At 34.3% G+C, this 16,477-nt stretch overlaps 1 protein-coding gene across 1 annotated transcript; it reads left to right on the top strand.

Moving 5' to 3' along the window:
* The first annotated feature begins 7,328 nt into the window (after nt 1–7,328).
* On the top strand, nt 7,329–15,104 carry LOC103716964 (WD repeat-containing protein 55-like). The gene is made up of 15 exons (XM_008805185.4): nt 7,329–7,802; nt 7,948–7,980; nt 8,102–8,166; nt 8,251–8,338; nt 8,446–8,518; nt 8,938–9,044; nt 10,522–10,564; nt 10,672–10,728; nt 11,207–11,283; nt 12,180–12,225; nt 12,333–12,379; nt 12,489–12,562; nt 12,666–12,721; nt 14,210–14,330; nt 14,650–15,104. Exons 1-15 carry the CDS (start codon nt 7,708–7,710, stop codon nt 14,721–14,723), a joined length of 1,056 nt encoding a protein of 351 aa, XP_008803407.2. The 5' UTR covers nt 7,329–7,707; the 3' UTR covers nt 14,724–15,104.
* The last annotated feature ends 1,373 nt before the right edge of the window (nt 15,105–16,477 follow it).

Below are 16,477 nucleotides of genomic sequence, written 5' to 3'. Positions count from 1 at the left end.
GGACAATCCCTATTCAAGGAAAAAAATATTTTAATTTTTTTAAATCTAATTTTGATTTTTTAATATTTATATTTTATTTTAATTTTAATTTTATTATAATTTATTTCTATTTCAACCGTAAACCAAATGCATCTGTTCTATTTGGATATTCTCACAAGTTGTGAGATGAATATTCTTTATATGAGTGGTGCTTGGATGATTGAAGCTTTAGGAAGAAAGAATCTTCTTTAGTTAAAAGAGTTTTAAAGATAAATCAGCTTTCAAATTGAATGAGTAATCCTGCCAAACACCCCTTTAAGCTATTACATGAATAGGTCCATCAATATATAAGATCATGTGGTCTACCTATTGGGAGAGTTTAGGATGCTAATGTGGTGTATGTCAAACCACACAAACTTAGTTATGATGAATGGAATCATAATTGGGGTATCGATCAAATTAGGTGTAGTAAGAGCAAGTAATTAGAATTTATGTGGCCCTAATTCAGAAGGTTCTCAAGCTTGTAACAGCTCCCTGAGTACCATCCTTTCAGGGTATATGGTTAAGGATGCACTTTTAGGGCATGTGGCTCTCACTTCCCAATCAATGGCTATCACAATCTTTGGACCACCCAATTAGGTTTTGAAAATTCTATATGGTTGTAGAATTGAGAGTCCTTTGATTCAACTCAACTGGTCCCAACCAGCTAACAAATAAAGAATGAGCTCCATAATAGCGTAATCCTCGACCTCTTGTAGAAAAAACAAAAAGAAGAATGTTCGCGAGCAGAGCTGAGGCTAGTTGGCAACAGATTATGCCCACCTAACATTGACCTGGCATTGAGTTGGAGCCATAAAGGCATAATGGGAATAGATATGAGTGACTCTCATTCCTTCCGTTTGGTCGGGGAAAGTTTCATGTCGGTTTCATCACTTCCAAAGAGGAATAGAAATGCTCCAATCCTCTAAAATCCAATGAACTCTTCTATGGTATTCAATTTCCATTCTAATTTCAATTTCAGTCATGAATCATATGCATCGAAAAATATGGCAATTCCGATTCTGATTCCAATCGCAAAATTTATGTTGTTTGGCACATTTGACATGACATTGGTATCTTACATAACTTCATACTCGCTAATATTTGTCCTATTTTGTAATAAACATGAGATCGATGAGATTATAGTGAATAAATCTACATGAGATCGATGAGATTATAGTGAATAAATCTTCATAAATATTAGTTATCTAAAAAATTTGTTCCAATTAAACTTGGGATACTTAAATTTGTCTATACTGAGAGTATTTTTTTTTTTGAACCTCTGTACTTACTTCTTAGATAACTATTTAATATTTATGACCAAATATATTTATCGTTATGCATAAACATTGTATGTAGCCGTTTATTCTACCTTTGAATCTCACAAATGCATCGCAGGTGCAAAGTCTTTATAGATACTTGAGTTTTTTTTTTTTTGGTGAAAAGATACTTGGGTTTTTCGCTAGGCTCTATTACAAGCTTTTATGCCATCATGTTAGGCTTTCTAAAGGCAAACAAGGGAGGGTCCCATTAGAGTCCACTAGATTCTGCCACATTTTTTGTTGTCTAGTACTTGTGGGTCCCGTAGCATGATATGTCGGCTCAAATGAGCGTATCGAGTCTAAAGAGAAATTATGAGTGTTTTTCCTTTAAAAAAAGTGGAAGTAGCACAAAAATCTTATAAAAATATCAAGGCAGAGTCTTTTAAGCTTTATATATATATGTGAGGTAAATTCCAATCATTGATGCACATTTGGACGGCCAAATTCCTATCCTATATTCATTGTTTATTTCAAAATAAGTTAGTCATGACTATTTACCAAGTTCAAGAATTGATCTATGAATCTATGGTAATGAAATTAATTAACTTGTTTATGGGAAAATGGATTCTTTTCATGAGTATAGATGATGCAGTGTACCTAGCTATCAAAGCTGCTTTAGTGTTCTTTGACTTGGCTTGAAAATTATGTCATTGTTCTATACGGCAGGTCCATCCACCCATTCTTCTTGCTCTAGCTGCCAAAAGTGGACATAATTTTTTCAAAAATATTGCATCTAGCAAACCGTTTAAGAAAGAAATCTGTGATCAAAAGGCTCTACTTTTATTAGCTATGATAACATGCTTATATACACTTTATATGAGATCAATATCCCTACATCAAAGGATTCAATGTCTCTATATCCAGAGAATTAAGCAAGATTTGGTCAATGATATGATACATATAAAGAAAATCTCTACAAATATGATTTCCATCGTATAGGATTGCATAGCTGACCATATTTGTTAATTCTGATGCTGAGAGAATCAAAGAATGAAATTATATAGCTACTCACATTTGCTGAATATGGTGCCAAGAGAATTAAGGACTGATTTCGATCATAAATTAATGCCCACTCACTTATAGGACATGGAATTTGGTTGTGACTCAAAGTTTTAAATTTTTAAAATTAGAATTAAGTAAAAAAAAAATTGGGGATAAAGAAATGAGTAAGGGTAAGTTTAGATAAATGATGAGTAACATGAGTAATGTTACATTAATTCAGAAAAATCACTTGAAAAAGTTGCTTCATATAAATGATAATTCACGATGCCGAAGTATACACCACACCAGCTGAGTGATTTCTTTAGTAATATTTTTGAGTTATTTAAGTATTTTTTGGGGTTACCATGGTATTAGTTTCGAACATATTAATGTAATTTAACATTTATGATATCTGCTGATATTCTGATGGATAAAAGTTGGGGTTTGATTTAATAATAGTTGTAGCCTCTCGCCTTTATCCTGACCTATCCAGGAACTATTTACACCAACAGATTAAGACTTTTTTTTTTTTTTGCTAAAACAGACAGATTAAGACTTTCGAATAGCACATCACAGCATTCACATAAACCCAAACTTAACCTGAAGCTCTCTTGCATAAAGTTTTAGCTGTAAAAAATGAAAAAATTTAGGCATGAAGAAAGATATCATCATAATAGAAAAAAAACAAAAACAAAAAATGTTGGTTAAGTTTTGCCTAGCTAACTCTTTTCCTTGAACAAACAAAAATAATTTTTTTAAAAAAAACCAAAAACCTTCATGCAACTTATTCTTCTCATATAAAATTCTTAGGTGCTTTTGGTTGCCAAATTTTACTTAAACAAATTTACATAAAAATAAAAAAAGAGTTTTACAAGAATATTTATGTAGTTATTTTCCATAAAATCTGTTTTCTGAAACAAATTAGTAGGTCATGAAATCTGAAATCTGAGTTTTTCATATAACATATTTTATAGAAATTATATTTTTATAATTATCTGGTTTGAAAAACTAATAAACAACCAAACATTCCCAGGTATTAATATAACAAAAGATAAATGCAATTTTAGTGACAATGTTAGAACCCAGGGCCAAATATGAGAAGAGGAGCAGAATAAAGGGTAACATTGTCCTCTACTATAGAGGACCCATCACCCAGGAAAGCCCAAGCAATGAGATGGGTCCACATGGCTCCTCTCCCACACAGCATTAGGCTTTGATGTGAAACCTATGGGCCCCCACAGGTCGTTGCAAGTTGGATCAAAAAGGAGTGATGGTGAAAGAAGAACGGTAGGTGGCCCGGCAACCCTCAAGTTGGTGGCAACTTGGAGGCCCATTGGACAGCAACCAAGGGAAAAAGTTGTCTGCTCCTCCTTTCTTTAATGAAGAGCATAAGTCTGGAAGATTCTTAGGACTGGTAGTCTTACATTCATGAATGCATCTGTACATCTTTGTTAATAGTATTATGCCATTGAATCAATGCCATCTTTTCAACCACAAGTTATTGCAGTTTGAATTTTGGAACATATAATGGTCTTTATTGTTGGTTATTTGCACTAGTATCATCACTATCTTATATATTATACCATAGGCTATATTTATTTGGATGCAAATCCTAGAAGTGAAAGGTTTGGTCCACAGAAGTATTGTTCGAAATTGCATTCTAGCATGAGCATTGTAACTTGGACTTTGGTCCTTGCAATTTATGGCATCAATTTTGAGCCGGTGTTTGGGTCGTGGTTTAGTTGCATTTGATTACCGACAGCAGGGAAAGAAAGAGAGATTTTTAGACCAAATTTAGGCCTATTAAAAATTTTGAGTCGGGCCTGAGTTTGAGATTTTTAGACTTGACCAGATCTAATTCGTTAATAACTAAATACCTTATTTATTTATATACATATTCTTCGATTTCTAAATTCATGATCTATGAAACCTTATTCTATAACTTCATGACTCATGAGTGAGGGAACGAAATCACGCATTAGAGTATCCAAGTATAAGTGTATCCTTCCAATTTTTGTCAAGGCTTGCGAGTGGTGATTTAATGTTTGAAGCATGTAACTATATATCTTGATGATAAATTTCTCAAAGAGTATGGTTGTATTTAGTTTGATTAATTTTTTAGGATCCACAGTTGTTTGGTGTCCAATAAGAGCTTAAATTAACATATTCAAACCCGACCGGAAGACCCGAACCTGGATCGGACCTTGTCCTTTAATGGGCCAAGTATAGAACACAATTTAGACATTAAGGCCCAGTAGTTAAACCCAGAGTGGACCCGACCCAATACAAGCTCCAATTGAAGGTTTCAGTGTGAGTTGAGACTTGGGCGGGCCTTGATACTATGGCCATGTCAAACAAACTTCCAACTCTTAGGTTGCTAGTTTTGTGATACATGTGCTGCAAGTGCATGCTTTTTTAATTAATTATCAAGTTAAATATTTGCATGTCATGCAGATAAATTATATTTGTAAAATTTAAAAATATTTATGATATTTAAAATAGTATCTAAATAATCGAACGGTCATATTTCTTCGTCGTAATCTTATAATAGTATACAATAATATGCTAGTTTCTAAACATTGAATGGCAAGAACAATTGTTATTTGTTGTTAGGATGACAAATAATATGTAATACTGAAAAATTCTCCATAATTTGGTAAAATAATTATTCATGAAATAAATAATCTGTAATATTATAAATTATAATATTTTAAATTAACTTTGAAAATTTAATTCAAAAACTATCGGTATAAGTTTAAAAATAATGAGACATCAACATAATATCTCACTAAAACCATTTTTCCTACCATAAGAATCGTAACATAAACAGCCGCCACTATCTTTCTCAAGTTAATAATCCTAGAAAGGTTGAGATGTTTATCTTTTTTACTATACTATTTTTAAAATTCAAAATAATCTAATACAGAAAATAACTTTATGCCATATAAAAATTATTTAGGATATATAATGGTTAATACAAGGAGAAGATAAATAAATAATATCTTGTATAACAAAATAATAGTTAATTAATACTCATTATCTAAAATACCTCCTATGGATATTTTAAATGTGATAGGAGAGAATGTCAATGAGAATGTTGTTTTAATTCATACTATTTATTTTTTTGATTGAAAGTAATTTAGACTATCTATACTTAGTAATGGAATCTACAAGAAGTAGAATCCTATTTGAATAATAAAATTAAGATCAACTGAAGTATTTTCCAAAAGAAAGAGCACTGCCAATATATTGTAAACTTAAATTAAATTAAACATGTCAATATAATCTTACATACAATGAGATAGGTACATTGGGACACAGGCCTCTCGAATTCAAGGTTAGCCTAAAAAAGGCCCCTTCTAAATTATACAGGTCTTCCATGTGTTGTCCCAAAAGATAAAAAAGGCCCATGGGCCTTAATCGCTAATGGTAAGAGAGGCCTTTTGATGTAGAATTGGACCTCTCTGATTAATTATGTAAGCATAGCTTAATTCATGTCTAAACATTGCTTCACGATGCATTGCATTTAGTGTTCCAATTAATTCTGCTAGTTAATGGTATTGCTAGCTTGACTGCATTGTATTAATTTTTTTTTTTTTTGTCAATATGACAAACTCATATAACTCAAGTATATACTAAATCAAAGACTATTGTAGCTTAGACATCGGATTATTATAATGCATTCTTAGGATTTTGGTTACGGATTAAAAGTTGTATCCAAGAAACCTATATCCCTCATAGTCGAGTTGTGACATATATTATTATCATGCATGATTGCTTAAGTCCATGAATGATGTTGTTTCCTTTCATTGTTGAATTAAGATCCAAGCTTAGCTACATTGCGCCCAAATATCCCATCATGCTACTTATTTTGTAATTAAAATAATACATATTATTATTTTCTGTTGTAGTATTAATAGAATTATAATTGAATAAGAAAATAAAAAAATAGTTATAATGCTTGGTAAGCAAAGGTAAGTGGACCACAATTCGAATTCATTACGAAAAACTCAAATAAATTCATTTGGCAGGTAAACTCGATAAACAATGGCTCTCTCAGTAGAGCTGCTCATGGGCCAGACTTGGATATAGAAAATATCAAATTTTAATAGATCTAGTTTCAAGCTTGACTAAAAATGAACAGAGTTTAGACCCAAGGCTCTACTTGGAGGATAGCAACGTGAAGCAAAGAAAGGAGCTACATGAAGAAGTAGAAGGGTAACAACATGGAGTAAAGGAACAAGATGGACAGTATAAAGTAATGAAGGAGTTATGTTACTAGCACGGATATGGCATTCACATGATAGGGAAAAGAAAATTGCTTTAGAGTCCATTTGGGTAATTTGATTAGATTTATGCTTATTTTTTTTTTGCTGGATTTGTACATTCAGAAATTCATTTAAACACGGCCTATATCAACCCAAAATATCTTTCCAGTCTTAATCCTGTGGAAAGGTAAAACGACCTTTATATTTTTTTTTTTCTTTGTGTGGATCAATAAACTTTTAAAAGATATTAGCTACTAAGTGGTCTAATAGACTTGATTCTTGCAAAATATTTTTGTAGGAATATCCATACAACTGGCGTATTATAATTGCTTTGTTTTTCGCAACATTAGAGAAAATGAAGTGATTGGAGCGGGACACCCACGCGGCTTTTTTTAAAATAATTTTTTTTAAAAAACAAAAAATTATGTTTAAGCTAATATTTTTTAATTTTATTTAAATTTAAATAATTTTATATTTAATTATAATATTTTTAGTTATAAGAAGATAGCTAAATGCTTGACTCAAATTATATATCCGACCTGAATCTGAACATTTTATGTTGGGTCCTGATCCTATTTGACCTCAATCCGACCCGAGCAATGCAGTGGGTCTAAATTGTTTCCAGGGCCCTGAACCTGAGTCCTTCCTATCAGCTAAATTGGTTAGCTGTTTGTGTTTGGGCCTTAGTCCGATTGGACCTGTTTACGACCCTAAAACCTAACCCTAAAACCTTAAACCCCTGGGAAGTCGAATTGGTCGACGTCTCCCGGGGCGCGGCGGAGACTTAGGGCCGCCGGACTCGGGCGGAGCCTTGCTCTAAACGAAACCCTCCCACCGCCCTCATCTCTATCTCTTCCGCGTGCCACCGTCTCTTTTTTCGTCGATTTCTCTGAATGTGCCGGCCTCCTCGACGCCTGGCCAGAGCCGAGGAATTGTGCCGCAGTCTTCCACGACCTCGCTCTCCATCGGGCCACCATTGCCGGCCAGGATCTCATTGAGAGATCAGCCGCTCCCTGTTTTCGCCCCTGTTTTCCTTCTCTCCTCTTTTTCGCCGCCGCCCCACGTTGCCGAGACCTTCGGCCGCTTCTCCTTGCTGTTCCCTCGCAGGTCTTATAATAATGGAGATTAATTTGGGAAAACTTCCGTTCGATCTCGATTTCCATCCTTCCTCTCCTCTGGTGGCCGCCGGTCTTATCAACGGGGATCTCCACTTGTAAGTTCTAATTTTAGAAATTTTTAATTCCATTGATAAAAAAATCATCTAATTTCCATTATAAACATATGCTCTAACACTAGATATTTGTATTTTCCATCGATAAAAGAATCATCTAATTTCCGTTACAATTCTACGCAAACAGGTACCGTTATGCTGCTGATTCGCAGCCCCAAAGGTACCTCAAATCAATTAGTACTTTCTGGTCATGTTCTTCCAAGTTTATTTTGTTTAACAGTTAAAAATGGGTTTTTTTTTTTCTTGATATGATTGTGATTTGGAATTTGTAATTGTTCTAGGTTATTGGAAATTAATGCCCATGATGAGTCCTGTAGAGCCGTTCGTTTTGTTGATTCGGGACGTGGTAAGAATTTATAGCTGAACCAATTGTCGGTCACCTTTAATGGCGCATCTTAATTACATTTTTTTGGGCATTGTCTCTTCTCAGTAATTCTGACTGCTTCCCCGGACTGCTCGATTCTTGCCACGGATGTGGAGACTGGAACTGCCATTGCCCGTCTAGAAGATGCTCACGGGTTAGCTGAGTTTATTAGATTGTGCAGTTTTTTTGTCATGGTATCTTCTTAGTTCCTTGCTGGTGATGCATAAAGGAAATAATACAATTTGTTTTCTATTAATGCAGGGATGCAGTGAACCGCCTCGTCAATTTGACAGAGACGACCATTGCATCTGGAGACGATGAAGGGTACATAAAGGTGAATGACTGCTCGGTGTATTCCTGTTACCATTACTTCACCTCTTCTTAGACGCACCACCTTGATGTATAGAGATAAAGATTTTTGTTACGAATGGTCTCTAGTGCCAGTAACCTTTAGATATCTTTGCAGCAAGTTATATTTTCAATTCTAGATGTTGTATGAACTTTTTTTCTTTCCTTTCCTTTCTTTCTTTTTGATATGACTAGCTGGAAATCATTATTCCTCCCTTGCTTTGTTTTCTATTTATTTGGCTCTTTCTTTGGCTTCTGTTGTTATATGATGACTTCCATTTGATAGGTATATTTTATGTTTTACATATATTAACTGAGTGTACATTAGGGTTGAGAGCAAGACATGATTCCTAGCCCACCACATAATGCAAATGTCATTGGATGTTGACTCTGCCAGTTTTGCAGGTGTGGGACACCAGACAACGTGCTTGTTGCAATTCCTTTCATGGCCACGAAGATTATGTCTCAGATATAGCTTTCGTGCCTGGTACTTTGCAACTTCTGGGAACAAGGTGGACCTAACAATTTCAACATTCATCATTGATTTTTCTTTTTTTTTGAGCGTTTTAACATTTCAAAGGGCTTGCCCTTCTTTAGCTATGCTATTATAATGCATAGTGATCTAACAACTGATTAATTTTGCCTGATTGATTAGAATGAGGTTTTACTTTGCAAGTACGATAATGATATTTGCATTTGATACCTAGACATCAGACAACTATACAAATTTTGTATATAATAGATTTATCTTATCTTCACAACTACACGATAATGATAACAAACTTTGTATATAAAAAAATAGAATATTGTCTTTATCTATTGAGATCATGCTTTAGAAATCAAAAACGTAATCCTTCAAAAATTGAGAACTTTTCCAGCAGGTTCTCTCTCTCTCTCTCTCAAAAAGCACCATATGAGTTGGTCCTTGAGTGCTGGCAGAGATATTCATAAATCTAATATAATATTGTCAAAACCATTAAATACCTGGAATAGCTATCGTAGTGCCAACATCATAATCATAAACTTACTTGTCTTCTTATTAACTGAAATATTTTATGATGGGAAAAAGCCAGTCTTCCTTTTATATGTCCCAATACATATTCAAGTTGGGTGGATAATTTTATGTTTTCTGAATTGCAAAGTCGTGCAGACTTTTGATCTTTATTTATTCTAATGTTAGTGTAACCATGGTTATAGATATTTTCAATTAGAATGGTGATGATATGCCTATCAACATTCACATCCAGTGCACAAGATTGGTCAGTCAAGTGTTACTTCAAGAAAGCAAGATTGTGTTCTATATTATATGGTGTTATTGATGAAGAGGCCTAGCTCATTGGAAAGGAGTTCCAAAGCTAATATCATTCATTTACTTCCCTTGTTATAGTAAAAAAATACAGATCCTCTAACCTATAGATTCATTGAGGGAGCAATACTTGTTGGAGCCATGATAATGATATAAAGAATGAAATGATAGACTATTGGGGGCCATTAGCAATCTTTCCTTTTTTTTGGTTTTCTTTTTTATGCAATCACAAATGATAAATTCGCCAGAGTTGCATCTCTAAGAAAGACTGCCTCTTAGTTTGATCGATTAGTTGATGCAGTCTGTGAGTGTCACTTCTAGAATATCAAAACTGGTGCAAGAAATTGTTGCTGGAAAAGTCACAGCTAGCAGCAACCTTAATAGATTTTATGAGTTGATAGACTATCGATTGTGATGGGACATTGTTTTCCTTGTCTATGTTCCCAAGATTTTGTCACCGCTTCCCAACCACTCTCATAACTACTTCTTCCCATGTATGCTACCTTCAATCATTGAAGTACTATTCCATTCTACACTATACAATTACAGATAGAAAAAAATTTATTTCTCATTAATATATCTAACATCTGGAAGCTTTCGACTGCCACGCTATTTTTTTCACTCTTTCTTGCTGCTTTTGGAGCCATAACTCTGAGCTTCCCTTTGATTTTTTTTGTTTACAGTGGGGATGGAACTCTATCCGTTTGCAGTCTTAGGAAAAACAAGGTGAGCTATCTATTGCCATTTCCATTCTGTGACAAGTTAGCTTAATGCATACAAGGCGTTGTGATTGTGTTCTTAAATTTTTGATTTAGTTGTTATGTTGGTGTTAGGTGCAATCCCAGTCTGAATTTTCAGAAGATGAGTTGCTCTCTTTAGTCATAATGAAGGTAACATTCATCACTGCTTTTATTAGATCCCATTTTCTTTGCACATTATTTGATTATTAAATCATGACTGACATCAGAAATTGTTATATGCAAATTCTTGCTTTATAATTAGTGTAACCAATATCTGCTGCTTTGTGTGAGCATTTTGAACTTGCCTACCTCTACTTACCTAGGAATTAATTGGAGGCCGGCTAGTTAGAAAAGTTTGGTTAGTATCATTGTATTTTTCTACCTTAATTTCACTATCCATTTCTTTCTGATAAATTTGATCAGAGGTAACATAAAACCAATTTTCTTCCAGAATGATTTCCCTTGAGTTTGTAACACTTTTGTAGAAATTAAATCAGTTAATTCAACAGAAATTGCTACATAACTTTTCATGCCTCGTTTTCTTGTTTTATACATTTGTGACTGTGATTCCTCATGGACTTGGACTTCATCAATGAGTCTCCAACGCTGATTGATTTTCTTGAATCAGAATGGCCGGAAAGTTATTTGTGGAACTCAGACCGGCGCTCTGTTGCTATATTCTTGGGGTCATTTCAAGGATTGCAGGTATGTTACTTGTTACTGCAAACTTCATTAACATCAGAACCAGCATTAATTTTAAGTTGTTAGTACTTTGTGATCCAGTTTTGTGGGTATAGTCAGTTGTAAAATAAAAGTTGCCTTTCCCACTAGAGTTTAGTTTGCTCTTTTTCTTCTTTTTGTCCTATTACCTTGTCATCTCGGTGGACAAAGATCTTAGTTGTTCAAGATTATATGGTTTCTCAAAAACGGTAGTATTTGTATTTACAATGACATAACTGCTTCTGTATTCTATATAATCAACACCATCAAATATTAGTATCAGCACCATTGTCGTTAATATTTAACCATGTCTTTATGTAGTACTGATAACAGTGATAGTTGAATGGCTGGAAATATAGGTCTGGATGCTTATTTTAACACAAATCAATTCACGTTGCCATATAAAATATGAAATTCCATTTATGCTGCAATTATGCTTATACAAGCACCAGAACCAGTAAACACACCGTTGTTGACCCTAACCACTACCCTTAAGAATGACGCTGAAATTCACACCAGAGCTGCTGTCTATGTTGGATAGTTATAATGCTGATACTTGATGGCTCCCTTGAAGAAACTACTGTGGCTGTACATGCACGGGTATCACTTCAATTCATGTGGCAATAATGGCCTTCGTAGAACACCAGTATCTGGTTCGCCATTGGCACCATTACCTAAAATAACAGTTCTAGTGGTAATAGCAAACCCAATGGGAAGCACTGATGAGATTAACCCAATGTTTACGAGTGCCAATGCCATTTTTGATGCATGTTGAGTTACACTTGATGTATAGTTATCGACATATTGGATGTGCCACTTCTGTAGAACGTAGCATTAAGTTATGCACACCCAATTAATAGTTTTCTTCTATTTGTAATCAGTGATCGTTTTCTTGGGCACCCTATGTCAGTTGATACATTATTGAAGGTGAGTGATATTTGCATCTTTTATTTTCCTCTCCCCAACTTTCTTTATTAGATATAGCTTGAAAGTTTCTCCTATCATTTTTTGTTTGAAATTTGTCTTTTTGTTAGTTTGATGAAGATACCCTTATTTCTGGATCAGAAGATGGAGTGATCAGGTCTGAATTTTATTTTGGGAACTAAACTTCAAGTTCGAATTATGTTACGGTTCATATTAATACAAACACCCTGGTTTTCCTTAAAACCTGACACCTCAGTTGTTATTAGGTTGGTAGGCATTTTACCAAATAGAATAATTCAGCCACTTGCTGAGCACTCAGAATATCCTATCGAACGCCTCGGTACTGTCCATCATCTTATTTTCTGCTTATCAATCTGGATAGCATTGTTTACAATTGATTTTAGCTGCAAGTAAGCTAATTTTATCGTTATGTTTTCTCGCAGCTTTCTCAAATGATAGAAAATTTCTTGGCAGCATTTCACATGATCAAATGTTAAAGGTGAGCTCCCATAACTAGTACTCCTTTCTATTATTTTAAAATTTTGGTCACTTATGATGTACATAACTTGTGTACTAGTTAAAATTATTTTGTGAAATCATTTATCTTAATAAATATGTGGTTTTTGAAACCTGGTAGATCATCAGTGTTGTTAAAAGTGCTAAGTGCAAATTTAATTTCTCACTTTTCAGATTTATAGGTAGCGAATAACTTTACCTTCAAGTCCAATTCTTCCCTTTTATCCACTATTGAATATCATTTATTTATCTGACTAGAATCTTTGAATCCACATTTTTTTGTACTGTAACTATTGGCAAGATAAGTAGTATTTTTTTTTAAAAAAATGGGTGTGAGTTTTTTTTTCTTTTGCTGTTAATTAAGATTTATCAGCATGGTGTATTTAAGGGTGCAACTTGGGCTGGGTTAACCTGAATCAACCCTTATTTTGGGGTTATATTGAGCTAATATTAATCTAACTTGGGTTCAGCTTGGGTTGAGACATATCGAACCCAGCTTGAGGTCAAGTCAAGTTTGGGTCGAGAGATTGGGCACCTAAATTGCTGTAATTATTACCTAACCCAACCCAATTGGAGCCTAACCCCAATTCTCCATAGGACTCTTGAACAAATTGTACTTGTCTCATATTATCAGTAATTAAGCTCCAGGTCAACTGATCTTAGACATTGCTTGAACCAACCAAACCTTAGCTGGCCCAAACTCATGTAAAAATGGGTTGAAAACTTAGGAAATGGGTCGGTTAGGTTTGTTGTTGAGCTATTTTTGGGTTGACTTGAGTTTTTATAGTCAGGTTGGGCAGTTTGCTTTGTTCGAGGAGTTTTGGTTAAATATTTTCTCTGGTCGTGCTTGGCTTGATCCTTGTCCAACCAACCCACCTGAGTTGCATCCTAAGGTATAATGACTCAACCTGACACTCCAATTGGCTCTATAATCAAGTAGCTGTTGCAGGTGAACACAGAAATAAATATCCCAACTCACATACTATTTTGAATGCTGATATTTGTACTTTTCGAGAACACACTGCATTTACCCAATCATGCTCCTTATTCATTTATTAATTGTGTCACAAATTACAACCATCACATTACCTGCACCAAAGAGGTGTTTGAAAGTTCCCTAGAACCACCTTATGGGAATCTGAATACGCGTCCTCCACCGTAGAAGGGGTGTGCCAAATTGATTATGTCAGAAGTTGCCATGATAAAAAAAGTAACAAGATAAGACCTTTTTTTATATGCTAGTAGGATTTATTGATGTTTTATATTAGCAGACAGTGTTCTTGAGTACTGTAGTCAATGTTTTATGCAGTGGGAACATCGTAAACCTTGGCCGGTATACTTCATGACATCAATAAGGGTGCACCTGATGTGCACCCTTACATCAATACACCAATTTTCATTATATTTCAGATATGCACCTATAGAATTTGGCATCTTCAACTATCTGACTTGACATATTTGATTCTCATAGCTTTGGGACATGCAAGATCTTTTGGATGGTCACCAAAGAGCCCCAGATAGACAGTTGGTTGAATCAGATAGTGATGGCGATGAAATGGATGTGGACATAAAGCCTTTTAAGCCCAGTAAAGGTATGTTTGTATTTAAGAGCTCTCAAGCATTCATCCTCTACCTTTATTCATCAAAAGTAGCAAATTTGCTGTTCAGAATGCAAATTGCGGGCATGGTTCAGAAGCCTCTGCTGGAAAGCCATATTTCACTATCCTATATAGATAATTTCTGCTCAAAAAGATGTAGACGGAGCAGGGATCTTAGGTCTTTAGCAAATTGGCATGAATGCACTAAACCATGCATGACAGGATTGTTTACAGATGACTTGCTGAAAGGCTTTACCTTGTATAGCGTATTATTCAATGTTTCAGTGAATTGTTTTCTGTAACATTTGTGCAGGACCAAAGAGAAAGAAGGCTGACAAGGGTCAAACCTCAAATACCTCATTTTCAGATTTCTTTGCAGATTTATAGTGGAACGCCCTCCAAACGAGACTGTATTTTTTCCACTGAAGATGAAAGCGCTTCTTCTGGTAATGTCCGCAAGCCAGAAATTTTAATAGTAATAGAGAAACTGATTCTTTGTTGCTTTAACGGCTTCCAGGAGAAAATGTATTTATGCCGGCAACTGTAACATTTCGAGGTGTATTTTATGAACCAAATTGGGTTTCTTTCACATTTAAATTTTAACAAATGTTGTTCCTACTAACTGGTTTAGATTTTAAATTTAGTGAAATGTTGGCCCTGTAGCATCTTTATATGGTATAGGTGTGCTTTCATGTACATGACCCTATTAAGAACTGAGTGCAGTTTCATAATCTACTATGTTATTTTTCTGTGAATTGCACAAAAACAGCCACTTTGTTTTCAATATTGCGTATTCAGACTTTTTATATTTCTGTGCAAGAATAATTTAGTTTCAAACTTTTTGGACAATTGCTCCCAACTCCATGAATGACCTGAGCCCTCCATCCTAAAAAATATGAAACTGCTAGTTTTCACTGCTATATAGAACGTGGTATAGTGGAAATACCAACCATCTTGTGCCCAGATAAGTCTCAAATTTGATTGAATTGACTGTTAAAAGATGATGTAGCTGCAGTTATTCTTGTTATATATAGCCTATAACAAGCTAACATTATAATGGCAACTTTTTTAAGACCATGAATGGTGAATTTATTTGCTAATATAATGTGTTTTAAGTGACTTCCACTCCACAGCAAGTTTTAGTTCATTAAGTGGGGATTGTCAATTTCAGTGCACCAAGTGCAGAACTTTGACCCAAATTGTCCTCTTCACTCATGTCATTGCATACCTCACCTGATGCTTGATACTTCTTTAGAATTGTTACTTGCCATCCTATTAGAAATAAGAATCATTATTCGTCAAAGTTAAAGTTTAGCTAAGTAATTTTAGAATATGACTGCAATTATTAGTCAGTATAACTCAAATTAGTGCCCCAATGACAGGATTATCCGATGTTTTTTTTTCAGAAAAATAGTATTTTTTGAACTGACATAGTGATGAACTTTAATATATATTTTCAAAGGGTTTTGAACTGACATAGTGATGAACTGACATAGCTAAGTAATTTTTTTCTCAGCATCTTATGAGCACCATCTTATGAGCACAATTTCTAAGAAAAAATTAAGCACCATCTGATGAGCACAATTTGACTATGGTGCTCTGCAAATTTCCATTACATGAGCACAAGAAACCTACCAAAACGGTGAAAAGAAAATATACCAAAAGATAAAATTGTCACCACAAATAAAAGAAACCAAATAAATTGCAAAGTAACAGACGCAAACTATTTATATAATGGCAAAAAAAAAATGTCTTTGATTTCATTTACCATTTCATTTACCTTAAGCGCCACCTTATTAGCATAACTTGGTGATGATGCTCTGCAAGTTTCCATCACACGAACGCTAGAATACTAAAAATTGATGAAAAGAAAATATAGCAGAAGACAAATTTGTACAAAACAAAAGAAAAGCAACCAAATAAACTACAAAGTAACAGTACAAACTAATTATATAGCCTTAAACAGAAAATATCTTTGAATAAAAAGAAGACATAAGTGCAATACCTCTGGAAATTACTCCTGTGCTTCCCTTTCAGTTTTCCCAAACTTAAACTAAATTCTAGACACAGGAATCGTTTTGATTACTAATGTGACCTACAAAATATGAGAAATGATGTCATCATGGCCTGTGTTTTGTCAT

This window comes from Phoenix dactylifera, chromosome 8 (assembly GCF_009389715.1).
Source record: "Phoenix dactylifera cultivar Barhee BC4 chromosome 8, palm_55x_up_171113_PBpolish2nd_filt_p, whole genome shotgun sequence".
NCBI classification, from domain to species: Eukaryota; Viridiplantae; Streptophyta; class Magnoliopsida; order Arecales; family Arecaceae; genus Phoenix; species Phoenix dactylifera.
Note: the sequence above shows the minus strand (reverse complement) of the source record. Positions and strands in the feature narration are given on the sequence as shown.

Bases quoted from the DNA above. Each gene is read 5' to 3' on its own strand.
- LOC103716964 (XM_008805185.4), top strand. From the start codon at position 7,708: ATGGAGATTAATTTGGGAAAACTTCCGTTCGATCTCGATTTCCATCCT. The intron at 7,981-8,101 runs GTACCTCAAATC...TAATTGTTCTAG, and splicing joins GCTGATTCGCAGCCCCAAAG to GTTATTGGAAATTAATGCCC. The intron at 12,722-14,209 runs GTGAGCTCCCAT...TGATTCTCATAG, and splicing joins CACATGATCAAATGTTAAAG to CTTTGGGACATGCAAGATCT.